We start from the raw sequence: 16,386 nt of genomic DNA on the forward strand, positions 1-16,386 counted from the left end.
ATAATTATGCTAAAGTTATCACGTCACCTCTGATAATAACTAATATTACTAAACATATAGCATTTATTAAGAAGGTATCCCTTGCGCAAAACAAATGCGCAGGGGAATTGCGTCAAAATGGCCGACGGAGACTCAAACGAAACTCCCGCGAAAAGATTAAAATTGGATGACACTTCTTCCGATCATGGTACTGTCAATTAGCTGTTTTGTTTGTTACATTGTGTTCTTTCTTTTGAAATAGTTTGCTTGAGAAATTTTGTTTGAAAAAACTTCACATATCCCACAAATTGATCAAATTTTAATAATAGATGTAGTTATCTCCCTTAATGATAGGTCCAAAAGTAAGATATGATGGTTACGTTACACTGATAGTTGTGATTTTGATCGAATGATAGGTTTACCATACTATTACTTAAAACATATATGTAATTTAAATATATTTTCGTTAAAAAATGTAGAATGTTTTTCAGGGATGATAAAATTCCGGATTAATCCGGAATTCCGGATTTAAGGCCTCACGGATCGATTTTGAGATTAATGTAAATCCGTTGAGTTTTTTCTAGGGGGAGGGGTACAGGGAGCGAATCGAGCTCAGTTCGAACAATATGGGTACGAAAGGTGAGTTTTCCGGAAGCGTAAAGTCGGAAATTAACGAACCTATTTACGTCTTGGCAATCGAGCTATATGATTGGTTAAGATAGCATCCGGTGATTACGGAAATTACCGATGGGACTAGAAGACAGTATCCGGATGGTCGTATCCGGATATGACAGACGACGAAGACGAATAAACGGGTATTGGAAAATTGGAGAAAAACGACCACCACCAACTTCTAAAAACATCGATTCGTCGATTTAAAGGGTATATTTGCCATTTTTTATTAAGAGAAATTCCCGAAACGTTTCTATTTAAGTTAATAGAAAGTGATCAAACTGATTATGAATTTTGCGCATGTAGCATTATTTCAGACATCCCGATTCGGATTGTGTCATAATAATCGATTTTTATTTTACAAATTTTATTTGGCCGATTGAAGTTTACGCTGTAAACCGTTTCTTTATTATTCTCATAATGTTTGAAGCATTGTTCTCAATAAGAAGTGGCTGTTGACCATAATGGGAGGTTCAAATGAAAATTGGTTTGGTTCAAATTTAAACAAAAAAAATGAATAAATATTTTGTAGTAGTAATACATATTACGTAGAGGCAGTCATTTTATTTTCTATTTGAGACAGTTCAACAAAACTTCTTGAGGACCCAGTTTGAGTGAGATTTAAATTCTATAGTTGTAATTTGTATTTCCAGTTATGTTAATGGTTACAAAAGTCAGGGATGAACAGACACCTCAGCCAGTGCATCCAGTTATTCCTGTCAATGACTGACAATTTAATCCAGAGGCCATGATACTTGGATTTATGGCTGAACATGCTCCCTGGCACCACAGTAGTGTGTCTTACTTAAGACACTTGCCAAAGATACAAAAGCTCTCAGCGAATTAAAACTTCAAAGGTGTACAGCATCATACAAGATGACTTACGGAGTGGCTAGCCATTTCAATGATGAACATGTGGAGGAGTTAATGGATCTCGGTTTTGTTTCAACTAAGACAAGTCAACAAACACAATGAGAAAACTGTTGCGGCTATTTTTCTGCTATAGAGAAAAAAATAGTGTTGAGACATTTGGCCTCCTTAAAAATCACTAGGGCTGATTCTGAATCAATTTTCATAGAATTTGAAAGCCTGTTTGAGAGACTTGAACTGCCGTGGGATAATCTAGTTTGTGTTCTACTGGACTCATGTAACACCATGAGGGGAAATAATCTGGCTTAGGGACCAGAATACGTCAAAGTCCACCATGTCCACAACAGCTACGCTGCCAAAGCATTTAAGTCCCGTTTGGATATTACTTGGAATAATATATATAATAATTAATAACACTATATTCTCATCAAATGTGCAGAAAATGGAATAAATACTCTTTTTATGATACATAAAAATTGAATAATTAACACTTTTACAATAAACATTTGCAAGCATCATAATCGATATGTTGTTCATTATTATAAATCAAACATCCCACAGTGTAGACTGTTCATACACAAGCATTTGATCATAGCCAGTTGAGTTTTATGGGAAGTGGACAACTGAACCAAAATGTCAGGTACATGTCTAATGCCTGTGACTTCAGGTAAAATAAAGTAAATTTAACTTTGTTTAAAGACAAAGGTGTTAAACTTCACTGCTAAGATTCCTGATAATTGTTCTGATTGTGGATGTCTCGTGTTGTACATAATTATATATACCAAACCGAAAGGTGTACTCCTTGAACACTATTCTAAGGCAAAAAGGGTATTAGAATCCCTGAAATACGGAAAGCTTCGGGGGGTTTCGCCCCCCTTGTCCCCCCACCAGGGCTTTGCCCTGGACCCATCGGGGGCCTTTGGCGGCCCCCTGAACCCCACGCAGACATTTTCAGGATTGGCAACTTGGCTCTGTTATCATCCCTGTTTTTGCTTGATTAGTTGTAAATTATGGTTGTTTCTAAAATACAGAATGTGACACAATGTAACAAAAGGATCACACATACTATAAATTATAATATGGAATATATCTTAATTATATAGTAATATAGGTACTTCTTGTTATATTACTATAAAAAACTACTATTATTAGTAATATTCTATTTTATTATTCAGTTCCAAATGCCAACTTTGGATCAGGTCAAAGTGAAACTAGTGAAAAAGCTACATCACATATAAAGGTCGTAGAAGATAAGAAAGTAAGTATTTCCTGAACATTAGTTGATGGTAATGAAATGATTTCATACTTAAGTATTATATATTGAACTTTTTAAGACTTTTTTTCAGACTTCATGAAATGCAAAATTAATTTAAGAAAACGATAAATAGTATCCTTTTGTGCAATAATAAAATGTTTTGTATTTTGATGAAAAACCAGGAAATTCACATATATTTTTCAGAGCACAGCATCAGTCAGCCAACAGGATGATCCAGGAGGGGAGCGAGTGAATGGAGAAATACATACTGGGAAGGTACCAGTAAACAAAGAAGATGCAGGGGATGAGGTGAATGATACAGAGAGAAATAGTCAGAGGAAGCAAGAAGAAAGTGGTAGGCACAGACGTTTACACATTTCAAATAAATTAGAATTTTAAAACAAACACATTGAACATTTAGTATAAACTAACAATGACTAGAACAACTTTGTATGACATAAACAATCGGATAAACTATTGACCCTGCGATGTCTTTAACATCGCACAACAGCACTGATTCTGTAATAAATGTATCCAATATGCCACCATCATTATTCATGTCAGAAAATAGCTCATTGAGCTAATGTTTTTTGTTATCATATACCCGACTAAATAAAGATTCTTTTATCTCTCAGAAGGAGATGTACGTGATGAAGATGAGGATGAGGATGACAGACTATCAAATGTTAGTGGAATCAGCGGCATGTCAGATCTCAGTGGAGAGGAGTCCTGGGCAGCTAAACCACCTGGTAACCTTGTCAATCATGGTCTTTCTATTTGAGTGTGGAATAGAGACCTGTTTTCTTTTTGAGAACAAGACTGCTAACATGACTTTTGCCTGATCTAACAGACAACTTAAACAACTGCTTGAAGAACCAGATTCTAGTTACTGGAGTCAACGTTTGATTTTTCTGTTTTGATTTTAATATCATGTTTAAGTTGAGTAACTCATCTATCAGAAAAGAAAGTCAGGCTATTTGGTGTAGGCAAATATTTTATCCTTTGTTGCACCTTTTTAAGTTTGGAAATTCTCTCCAATAGGTTCAATATCATGGGTGTATCGCTGTATGTCAGACGGTATGGATCCACGTGTTTTACTGCGTCAGTTGATGCCTGATGGCTCGTCCGTCCCTGACTTTGACGACATGTTCCTGTGGAAGTTGGTTGTTAGCATGGTGACAGAGCCACCACCTAGAAAGAAACTGGAGGATTATAACACTCTGGAGGATGCAGTCAAACTGCTGAAGACTTGCAGCAAGATCATGGTGCTTACTGGTGCTGGGGTAGGTGATAGTTGTGTTGTAAGTTATTGCCCAGTATGGCAAATGAAGTTTAATGTATCCTTAACAGCACAGTATATATTATATATATAAGGTTATTTCGGTATTTTCAAAAAGTATCATGAGTTTTCATACCCTCTAGATATATTTGAAAAATGTTATCTGTGCAAAATTATTGATATATAACTTGAAAAGTTCAGATCATGCCAGCCACATACTTATCGGTGTTTGCAAGAATCGCTGTAACAATCATTATGTATTCACATGTTTCTTTTTTCCCATTACAGGTGTCCGTATCATGTGGGATCCCGGATTTCCGCTCCAAGAATGGTATTTACGCACGTTTGGCTGTGGATTTCCCTGACCTGCCTGACCCACAGGCCATGTTTGACATCAGCTACTTCCGGCGGGAACAGAGGCCTTTCTTCAAGTTTGCAAAAGTAAAGCTTATTTGACGTTTTGTTGAAGTTGTATTTAGTTGCATTAAAAGTTATTAAATTTTAATATTATTGATGTTTAAGCTAAGTAGTTATAGAAGGATGCTGCATTCTGTAAAAGGGTTGAACTTTCTGCTTTAACTGATGTCATTTGATATTATATGTGTAAATACAAGCTTTTTCTTAAACATGCAAGACAACAATTGACAAGCTTTTCTGATTTTTTATATCTGTTTATAACACTTTAATAGGATTAATATGAATATTGAGAAATGCATATTTGAATTAAAAAGATAACTCATAACAACATGTTTTAAATGCTTGTTCATTGTGTGTATGTGTATTTGAAGGTAAGTTTTGAACTCAAAATCTAATTCAGTCATTTTATTGTTAGAACTAAACATTTAAATACAAAATGTTGAGATACAGATACAAAAATATTCCTGAACGTATTTTACTGGAAGTATGAAAGTAACCGGAAAACTAAAACCGGAAAACGCAAAACAACGGTGCATCCTGTAAAATATTCCTGACAAAATAGACTGTAAACTTAAAACAAATATCTGCTTAGGCCAGAGTTTTTTTATCTTTAGATTTACGGGAGATTTTTCAAAAAGTTCGGTAAGGAGGAGGAAATAAAAATAAAAATAAAATGCATAAAATGTCCCAAAGGAGAAATAAATAAAAATAAAACGGATTTTTCTCCGATTTTTTTTATTTTTTAAAACTTCTTATATCATGAAGACAAAACACACCTTACTTGTGTCAGCTATTTCATAGGCTGAAAAAAGGGTGATAAATCACCATAAAGTTTCAAAAGCATAATTGAAAGATCCTTTTAATGACTGAAAATATTGACCTCAACACTGTGAGTTCAAGCGCTCATTGAAATTAATTGTATATATTTGTTCGAATGTATCTATGCATATGAGGTGCATATATTATCAACTCATGGATTTTATGAAACATGTCAGTGTAATAAAGAAGTTTAAATGGCCAATTCTAACCTTTTGCCCACAATATAAGCATATCCTTTCCATTGTGAAGTAATCAAAAATTAAACACAGTTTCAGACATGGTATAATAAGGAGGTCAAATGTGTTTTTCTGTCTTTAACGAAATAGCACCGTGACAATTTACCGTGATGTGGTTTTTATATAGAAAATATAACCAAAAAAAGTAGAAGCCCTGATGGAAATTCCTGTTCACTTCAAATTTTGACAGGGCTTACGGATACACAGACAGTCAAAATCTACATTTATGTACTTCACCAAAGAAAATTCGGGAGCATTCAGATAAATTTTACAAGTGTTATATGTTTCAAAAAACCAGGTCTAAGAACTGATTTTAGAATCAGTCCTGAAAAATATCCTTCTAATTCCAGCTATGCCCGTTGGCAATAAGCAACGGATAAGTTTGACTTCTTGCACTGACTGCCAAATATCTTATGTTCAGATTTTTTCTGTTTTATCGGAAACACACACTATGTTATTATTACATCATTTTCAGTATTCTATAACGATTTAAATTCCAAATCATTATTAAACTAATTAACAACTACGAATATCACGATACCTTGTGTTTTTCTCTTCAAATATGTGATCGTGAAGCAGTGTGTTCAATGCTCCCCAGAGTCAAATTCAGAAAAAAATATCCATTTTGACTATGATGAACACGATATCATTTTGCAGTTTGTGTTTGTCAGAAGCTATACATTTTTGCGCTGTAATCCGATTCATCCTTGTTAATATACGACGTGCGCCAACGACTTTTAATAGACAATACAACCCACAAATTTCTGTCTCCTTATTTTGACCGGAAGTTTCGCAATCATTCCACGAAACGCGAACAACATACTGAATCTACAAAAAAATCACAATAAACACGTTTTAAGTTCACCACGGTTTGATTTAAATAATGAAACATAAACATCGGAACGTTTTTTGTAGTAAAACATTTCTATATAGCTGCAGAAATTGCGAGAAATAAGGGGTATGACAAAAAGTACTTTCACTTTTGACAGGACGTTGTTATGGTAACGGGTACCTGTTCTGTTTCCCCGCGTATTTCCGACTGGTTTACGTGGTTTGTGCAGTAAAAAGACCGATAATGAATGACAATTGGTACACCAGTTGGTTCTGAGATATGGGTTATAGAACACTAATTTTATTTTGTTCTTAACATTGGAGCAACGTTCGTCGGAAAAAATAAAAATAAAACTACGAAAATGAATTTTATTTTTATTTGGGTTTTGCAATATTTAGGTACGGCGCTCCCGTAAATCTAAAGATATAAAAACTCTGGCCTTATTGCGGAGAGATATTCTCTGAAAGAATGTCTAGAATGGAAATACCTTCCAGTCATTGAAATTAGACTTTCTGATGAACAAGCCTGAATTCTTATCCTATTGCTTGGCATCAATGTTTTTAACAAGTCCTGCTATATAAAAGTCAGAATTTGAGCAAGCCTGGAAGACACTTTACCAGTTCAGGGCTTGCGGGCTTGTGTTAATTTCGACCACTGACCTCCACCAAAAATGGGAAATGAACTCTTCAGGTTTAGATTCTAGATAGAAGTGGAAAAATAATTAAAAACAATTGGGGGGGGGAGTAAACTGGTGATTTATTGGGGGGAAAATAGAGGCTTTTTGACGAGGGAAAAGAGCTGATATTCAGCACTAAATTTAGCCAAAAACTTGCTTTCAGTATTGTAACCATAATTAGAAAACAAATATTGTTAACAACATGTTCTTTTGCATGGTTATTTTGAAAAGGAGATTGTTTCAATGAATCTTGACAGTTTTAAGCAACTTACATTTACCATTGTAGGAGATATATCCTGGTCAGTTTGAGCCTTCCAAAAGCCACAAATTTATCAACCTGCTGGAAACACACAACAAACTGCTGCGTAACTACACCCAGAACATTGACACCCTGGAACAGGTGGCTGGCATACACAATGTCATACAGTGCCATGGTAAGATGGCTTCTCTGATTAGGGGTGTATTACTGCTGAATGAGTTTATGACTTAGTATGTGAAACATTTAATTTGATGATCGAATCTTAATTGAGTTTTTTTCAAATTTTTATACGCCCATCTTACGATGGCCGTATTATGGGAACACCCATGGCGGGCGGCTCCACAATGTTGTCCGCTCTCTAACTTGAACATTTCTCATCCAATTTCCACCAAACTTCATGAAAGTGTTTGTTGGTGAAATATCTAGGCCAAGTTCGATAACCAGCCAAATCGCTTTAGGCACTACAGAGTTATGGCCCCCTGAATTTGTCAAAATTGGCCATTTTAGCTTTGTCCGCTCTCTAACTTGATAATTTCTCATCCAATTTCCACCAAACATCATGAAAGTGTTTGTTGGTGAAATATCTCGGTCAAGTTCAATAACCAGCCAAATCGCTTTAGGCACTCCAGAGTTATGGCCCCCTGAATTTGTCAAAATTGTCCATTTTAGCTTTGTCCGCTCTCTAACTTGAACATTTCTCATCCAATTTCCACCAAACTTCATGAAAGTGTTTGTTGGTGAAATATCTAGATCAAGTTCGATAACCAGCCTAATCGCTTTAGGCACTCCAGAGTTATGGCCCCCTGAATTTATCAAAATTGGCCATTTTAGCTTTGTCTACTCTCAAACTTGAACAGTTTTTATCCGAATTTCACCAAACTTGCTACTATAAATGTTTGTTGGTATATATTCTTGGCAAAGTTATATAACCAGCCAGGCTCTTCAGGATTATGGCCCTTGAATTGGTCAAAATTTGCCATTTTTGCTTTGTCCACTGTCTAATTTGAACAGTTATCATCTGATCTTCACCAAACTTGCTGAAAATATTTGTTGGTAAAATAAATCGGTCAAGTATGATAATCAGCCAAATGCCCCGAAGCACTTCAGGATTACTGCCCTTGCCATTTAAGCTTTGTCTACTCTCTAACTTGAACAATTCTCATCTGACCTTCACCAAACTTGCTGAAAATGTTTGTAGCTATAAAATCTTTACCAAGAATGTTTGCCGGTATAAATGCTTTGCCAAGTACACACTGATTGTCTCTTGGGTACGATTAAGGATGAATTTAGAATCCAAGAAATTATTGATGGGCGTATTTTGTGAGTGTCACTCTTGTTGTAAATTGTTTTATCTATAAATTATTAAATCTGTTTTACAATACCCTATGTTTGCAAAGTATTAGATAAGAATTATTAAAAAGTATATAAAAACAATTGTTCAAGAATCAAGAATATTGAAATAATTACTCCAGAGTTGTATTTAATCTCATCTATTTATTGCTTGTTTTAAGGGTCGTTTGCCACAGCCACCTGTATGGAGTGTAAGCACAAATGTTCCAGTGATGAGATCAAGGAAGATATTATGAACCAGGTAGATTTATTCAATCTTTAAGTCTCTAGTTTAGTTTCTCAACAGTTCTAGGATGGTTTTAATACTGGTTTGAACCATGAAAGTAAACATCATTCTGATATTCTACAAGATCATGGTATGACATTCTGGAAACTAGATTTGTCATGTCAAAAATGATGACAAGAGGGAAGGAATTTGTGAGACATGTGGTCTGGTATTTATTATTATTACTTCAGATGCATGAGAATAATAAGGAGACAAAGGAACCGTGCATTAGTAATTAACTTTTCTTTCAGATTGGACCATGCTGATGAATGGCATTCTTTAGCCTATCTCATAGTTTAAAGCCCTTTGAGCTAGTCAGGGGAGTCTGTGTAATTCACATTGTGGGTATGCACCAAAGTCCGATAAGTCACAAGGAGCCTGTTGATGATAAGATAGGGAGTTCTATGTATACATGAGAGGAAGTAGAGAAATATTTACAGTATTAATATCCAATCATCAAATATTCCAGGTTGTACCGATGTGTCCCAAATGTTATCCCACGCTGCCCCTATCTGTGATGAAGCCAGATATTGTGTTTTTCGGCGAGAGTCTTCCGGAACATTTTCATGAGCGCATGAAGGAAGATAAAGATCAGTGTGACCTACTGATTGTCATCGGGTCATCTCTCAAAGTCCGCCCTGTTGCCCTTGTGCCCAGTGAGTTACCTATTTTTCTGTTATTAATTGAAGTCAATTTCCTCTATTTTATTACTATATATGTTTTATTCATATTGATATATAGTAGGGATGGCAACCAGTAGTAAAATTAATACTCGAGTACTCGGACGATCGTTCGATCGAGTACTCGGGTACTCAATTACTCGGAAAAATTGAATATGTGTTCGCAAAGACAAGATTGTGTATACATGTATCGTTAATGACGTATATTGTGCGTTGGTCGTATTATTGGTCATTTTCACCTTTAAAGTAAACTTTCATTACGTATTTTAACAAAAAATGATATAAAAAGAAAACAAATGTTGTTTCAGGCTTTTAATTTGTCTTATTCGTTTAATTTTATACAAGTATGCACTGCAGAAATGAACAACAATCAGAATTACAATGAACGAAAATAGCATACATTAAAATAGTGAACGAAATTCAATACGAAGTTCAGTTGTTCAGTTGTTTACAATTATTTTTTTTTAAATGATAGTTTTTCGTACTGTGTAATTGTTGTTTACCTCATTAATATTCATAATTCTTGATTTAAAATATCAACCAATCAATTGTGATAATCATTGCAAAAATAGTTAAAATACGCCCATTAAGAAATCAATTCTCGTAACGGTCGATACTCTTTTGCTCGTTAGCGTCCATTGTTTGGTGAAAGGTCTCTAATTGGTATACAATAGAATTGTGTAGGTGAAAGTACCGCTATCAAAACTTCGCTAATTGACATCAGTGCTAATTTGAAATAGGGGTCCTTTGTTGACAGTTTGCAACTATCACAACAACTGTCAACTAATTGATTGAGGTCAATTGTGTACACAGCTGGGATTAGAGGGACCTTAAATTGTCCTCTTGGCAACTAACCAGATCTGATATTTTGTCTGTAAATCGTGTATTTGGTGATTTTTATTGATTTTTTTTATTTTTTTACCAAGTACTCGAGTAGTGATTTGGTACTCGAGTACTCAGATGTTCGATTGAGTACTCGGGTACTCGTTGCCATCCCTAATATTTAGTCATATGGCAGTTATTCAGTATTTATTTGAAAGCATACATTTAAGTTTAAAAAAAATAAATTCCACTGTTCTTTAAATTGGCATTAAAGGTTAAATGACACGTTTTTTGTTCGACTGTTTTTATGCAAGAATACATTTGTTTTTCAGCCTCCCTTCCTCCCACTGTTCCACAGATCTTGATCAACAAGGAGCGTCTAAAGGGACATAACTTTGACATTGAGTTACTGGGTGATTGTGACATTGTGGTGGGAGAGCTGTGTCGGAGACTGGGAGAGGGTTGGGAGGCCCTAGCCCGCAAGTCAGAGATGTCTATAGTGACCCGATCGGACCTCCCGACCCCCTCCACCACGCCTCCTCCTTCCCCCACCCGAGAAGCGGTGTTTGAGGTTGCTAACTTGGTCAAAGGGAAAGAACAGAGTGGCAGTGGGCAGGGACAGTTCCCAAATGACAGTTATGAAACTGTGAAATCAAGGAATGGTGTTAATGAGAATACATCTGTTCTTGATCCTAAGAAAGCCAGTTCAGAAGAAACTGGGTCTAAAACAGACAATGTTGTCTGTGAACAAGAGAGATCTCAAAATTCAAAGAAAGACAAAAGTGACAATATCAGCTTTGACTGTAATGATCAAATGGAAGTTGAGAAAGAGAAGCCTGTTGATTTTAAGGGAGATTCAGAAGGTAAAGCTGTTGATCAATCTAAAAGTGATGAGAAAACAAACAATGCATCAGAAGCAAAACTAGACTCCGACAAACCTGAGGCAGCTATTTCTCAGATGAATGTGAAAGACAGTAAAGCTGAAAACTCTGAAACAAAACCTCAGGAATCTAAAAAGGATGGTAAAAAAAGTGATGGTGATACACCAGCTCAGGGAACAAGTGGTGAGAAGCCTGTCAAAAAGTGGAGGCCTGTCTACCATTGCAACATGGCAAATCTGCTGAAAGGTAAAAACTGCCATAATTGCTAATTATATGCTCAACTTACTTGGAGTTTATAGTCCAATGATAACTACAGGGTCACAGGGACAAACAAGTTAAAGATGTGTTTTAAATTAAGTTATGGATGTGTTTTATATAAAGCGACTTGTTTAATATTAAGCCATGGATGTGTTTGTTACTTAACAATGGATGGGTTTTGTATTAAGACATGGGTGGGTTTTGTAGGACTGCATTATCTATGTGGAAATGTCTGCAGTTTGTTGTAAGTTATTTTACCCTGCTAGCAGCAAGTTCAGCATAATTTGTTGTGCTTAGTTTGCAATATGTAGTTGCATCTGATTTTTCAAAGGGAGAGATCTTATTATGATAATACTACATCAGTGACTTGCTACCTTCATGCTCATTTAAATTTGCTCTGTCCAGTGTCATGTCACAATTAACAGATTTGTCTTGGCATTTAGCGACAAGTATTTAATCTTAAATAAAGTATAATACACTCAAAAATCCTTGGATTGTAGTTGAAATTCGATATTGTTTTGGTCAAAATTGCGACTGTGATTTAAATAAATCTACTTTTGTATTTTCAGCTGACCAGATATGCTTTGTCCCACCCTACCAGTATGTATTTCCTCTCGCTGACTTCCCCATGCGTTACCAGATCCCGTATTTTGGAGAGGACAAAGATAAGGTCGACAGGCCCGGAACCAGCGGCAATGCGATCGATCTCACATCTGATAGTGAAAAGGATAGTATGTTTAATGACAGTGACAGTGATTCAGATGCATGTATACTGGTGGATTCGGATGATGATGAGGAAGGAGATGAAAGTGACAATGAAAAAGATGGGGCAGATAATATGGAGTGTGTGAGTGGTGCCGAGAAGAAAGATGTGTTGAATAAGATAAAGGAGAAAGATGAATCAGAGAAGGGTGAGTCTGAGAATATTAAGAAGGATGAGTTGGAGAAGATTAAGGGGAAGGATGAGTCAGAGAAGGAAAAAGATGACAATAGTGAAAAGCTCACTGAAGTGCAATAAAACTGTATATCTGTCAGAATTTTAAAACCATTTATTTGTATATAGCAACTTCATGATTATATAACTATTACTTTTATATATTTTGTGTGCAATTAGGGCATACACTTTGAAAGTTTGATTGTATGGCAGCTTACAATAACATGTGTTTGTTGAAGAGATTGTTTTGATTTTTATGTGATTACATTTTTGAAGAAATATATCAGGGCCCCCATCACACCAGTACATCACTACATGTATATTTTGGATCTCTTGATGTATATAGCTTTTTCAGTGTTATTACAAACCATATAAAGTAAAACAGCAATGTGATCATGCAAAACCTTGATTGTTTACTTTGTCAATATTTGACGAATTTTGAATAAAACTATAGCAATTATATGCTGTTGCTTGCTTACATTTCATTATTTATACTATTATATTATGTGTAAAGTGTATGAAATAAAATCCGCTAATTTTGACATCCAACAATCCTTAAATTACTATATATTTATACATAAGAGGGCTTTTTTGAGGCAAAAGTTGGATACAATAATTGTTTGTTAAAATGTAAATGGATTCTTTATGAAACTATAGTACATGGTTTGCCAAATAAGCAATTTGACCAGGTAAACAAAAAACAACAACAATTTATCTATGATATTAAAATAGCCGTTCTTATTCACCAGTCAATTGTAACCACGCCCTCCAAGGTCTGGGGGATAGTCGGAATAATTGGCAAGTTCATTGACAGGCTTCGTATTCTTAAATATCAATATAATATCAATATAGTTATGTAATGATGAACTTACATTTGAAAGTCACCAATTTAAAATCCTTTCAACCACAGATTATTTTGATGATTTTAGTAAACGTTGCTAAGGAAACTAAGAATAAAGAACACTGAGCACTTTGAAAAAATATCATGCAAAGCATAACTCGTCATAAAATTGATACCTTATAACCTGAATACCCCTTAAAACATTGTACAAAATTGAATTAGTGATCATAAACGTTTAAAGAATGTAATGGGATTTAGAAACTAAGCAAGGTTGAAAACCTTGAAATTGATGTTTAACACGGAGCAAAACTCCTTGTCGTGAACTCTTTCTGAACATATACCCTCTCCATATATTTGATAGGGATGTACACATGCTTTCTTTAAATAAGGTATAAATTTCATCCCATTTACAACAAAAGGTTTCTGACCTTTTCTCCAACTGCGCCGTGGAGGGTTTTCATGAGCATTGCACCAAGACAATTTACCTTGCATGATAAGACATGCGCAAAGAAATAAGAAACGTTTGCTGTACTGGTTACTGTATTATTCAGAGATACACACAAAAAAGTGGCCTTTTTACGGTCATTTATATGGAATGTTTATGCACCATACGCTACTAAAGCGTCACTAGACCTGTCATTTTGTTTGTCTATCATTCAATATGAAATGTTTCAAAACCATAATTACTTTCATATTAAGTGCACTGTGTGATAGGTAATTCTACCAGATCTTAATGAAACTTGGTCAGTTTAAACATCGTTATTCGTCTTGTAATTCAATGTCATGTTCGTTTATGTCTTTTGTAGGTCTCTCTAGTCTAATATTGGAAACAATGTTCACACTTGGCACACCCCCTATCGGACCTGGTTCGACTATGTTTCAATGAAATACATTTTGTATTAGACAAGTTCGTCGAAAGTTCTTAATTCTAATATAAGAAACATATTATATTATCGGAGTCCCTAATGTTTAAACCGGAGGGGACTATAATATTTCCATCTGTCTGTCCGAAAACCAACAACTGGATCCTGCAATATCTCAAGAAGGAGGGAAGCTATTTTTATTGAACTTAGTATTTGGTTAGAGTGCCTCTATTGGATTATGCACGTCATTTTATTTTATTTTTTGATAAAATGCAACGGTGCTATGGCGACATAATTAGTAAAATACCACTTTTGTTTTAACTCGACCGTGTTTTAACATGTTTCGTGAATGGATTAGGTAAGTCGGATGTCTGAAAACAAGCTTGGCTTTTTGAAGGAATGTTGGCACCGACACCCCGAATGGCCCTGGTCCCTGGTTCATAGAGCTTTGTTTTTTGATAGAGGGCACCAAGGGGTGATTGCTTACGTCATATAATTGTTTACCTCAGAACAAAGATCGGTTGCTTTGACAACAGTTTGATTGCGTTTGTTTTTTTCAATCCGTACGGAAAAGGGGATCGTGCGATACCAATAAGTATGCAAGCTTGCTTTATGAAACTTAACATGTGGTTAGAGGTAATAAGTAGATTTTGCACTTCATTTATCTGTCGGACAAAACATTGTTGCCGGTATGGCAGCGAAAATAAGTGAAGCTCGATTATAGGTCATGGTGGGTTAAAATGTAGGTCACTAGGTCCAATATGAGGGAACTTTTTAAAATCTTAGAGAGCACATTTCTGCATACTCTTTATTAAGCTTGACGAAAATGATTATTTCAAGTTTGATAGAAGGTAATGTTGGGTAAAAAAGTAGGTCACTAGTTGAAATGTTTGAAAACCTAAGGGCCACATTTTCTAAACAATATGTGTTATTTTAGGTGAAAATAGGTACTACCATTAGAAATAAAATGTTAACCCTGTAAAAGAACTCTTCCTTCATTGAACTTAGGCGGAATATTTGCGTTACATACATTTAAGTACCAATATTTGGTAAGTCCGTTTGAAAGGCAAGTTCACTTGGGTGTGATTTTTGAAATGCCTCGTTTAAACTGTACATGCCCGATTTGTTTACCAACTCTCATATATTGAGCTTTGTCAGTAATTTTCTTATTGGTATTCACATATGAAATGGCTTATCTATACAGTTAAAACTATATATGCTACTCAAGTGATCGCTAATACTCGCTCAAGGCCATATTGTTTCCAAAAACATTGATTAAATAAAAATATTGAGTAGATAAGCTTTGATATCGATACTTCGATACCTTGAAGACTTGAGCCTAGTAACTTCGCTATTCGGGATGATATTACATCCTACCACAGGCATGGTAAAGTATAACCAACGATTTAAATCTATAATGCCAATGAGTTTGGGCAATTTACTAACGTGTTCCATATGCATGGAAATATTCGTGTGTCCGCGCGTGCTACCATGTCAGCACATGTTCTGTGAAAACTGCTTGGTTTCCTACGTAAAAGATCAACGACAGCGACGTAACGCATCCAAGAAACTGGGTCATGTGAGTTGTCCAGTGTGCAGAAAGAGAACAAAACTTGGTGAAGCACATATTTTCGGTTTTCCAAGAAGCTATATTATCCAGGCCCTTGTAGAGAGTAACGCCCACCGCTTTAGCCTAGCCAGGACTGTGGCGGTAACCAGGGACGCCGAGACCCAGACTGCGGAGCCTGACCACGTGTTCTCCATACCGAGGAGACGGCGACGGCGGAAACAACGTGCGCCTGCAAACAACGGAGCGTTCTTGAATACACACACACGACCAGCCGCGGATATGGAAACTCAAACGTTAACGAATATTGATCAACCGAGAGGAGATAGTGTGAACATGAGCATCGTTAATAGGTCTGGAAATACACTGGAATACTTCATTATGTTGTATCTTGTCGGACCTTTAATATTGATTACGGAATCGGGTGGCAAATCGGACGTTTTTCAAAAATACGTCCATTTGACCAGCTTTGCGTTGTGTACGTGTATTTATATAAAGACGTGGAATGTTTTGTCTATCAACGATATCTACATCTGCAAAGTAGTTTTGATTTATTTCTTATACACTTTGGTGAGACAATTGTGTACCTTTAGAGTATTTAAGTACACATTCTTGAAGGAGCAGAGTGTGC

General features: G+C 35.7%; 1 protein-coding gene across 2 annotated transcripts; it reads left to right on the forward strand.

Moving 5' to 3' along the window:
• Window positions 1-106: 106 nt before the first annotated feature.
• On the forward strand, window positions 107-12,946 carry LOC128217846 (NAD-dependent protein deacetylase sirtuin-1-like). 2 transcript variants are annotated; one of them, XM_052925263.1, is made up of 11 exons: window positions 107-187; window positions 2,697-2,779; window positions 2,981-3,131; window positions 3,412-3,525; window positions 3,818-4,059; window positions 4,344-4,496; window positions 7,322-7,469; window positions 8,806-8,885; window positions 9,379-9,565; window positions 10,744-11,538; window positions 12,120-12,946. In XM_052925263.1, the coding sequence occupies exons 1-11, from the start codon at window positions 118-120 to the stop codon at window positions 12,566-12,568; spliced, it is 2,472 nt and encodes an 823-aa protein (XP_052781223.1). In that variant the 5' UTR covers window positions 107-117; the 3' UTR covers window positions 12,569-12,946. The 2 variants fall into 2 exon arrangements, with proteins under 2 accessions (XP_052781223.1, XP_052781233.1); XM_052925273.1 differs by having other exon boundaries at window positions 3,415-3,525.
• Window positions 12,947-16,386: the final 3,440 nt, after the last annotated feature.

This window comes from Mya arenaria, chromosome 2, assembly GCF_026914265.1.
Source record: "Mya arenaria isolate MELC-2E11 chromosome 2, ASM2691426v1".
In the NCBI taxonomy this organism is placed as follows: Eukaryota; Metazoa; Mollusca; class Bivalvia; order Myida; family Myidae; genus Mya; species Mya arenaria.

Excerpts from the sequence above, each read along its gene's own strand:
- LOC128217846 (XM_052925263.1), top strand. The coding sequence starts at position 118 with ATGGCCGACGGAGACTCAAACGAAACTCCCGCGAAAAGATTAAAATTG. Across the intron at positions 188-2,696 it reads TGACACTTCTTCCGATCATG|TTCCAAATGCCAACTTTGGA; the intron begins GTACTGTCAATT and ends TTTATTATTCAG. Across the intron at positions 4,060-4,343 it reads TGGTGCTTACTGGTGCTGGG|GTGTCCGTATCATGTGGGAT; the intron begins GTAGGTGATAGT and ends TTCCCATTACAG.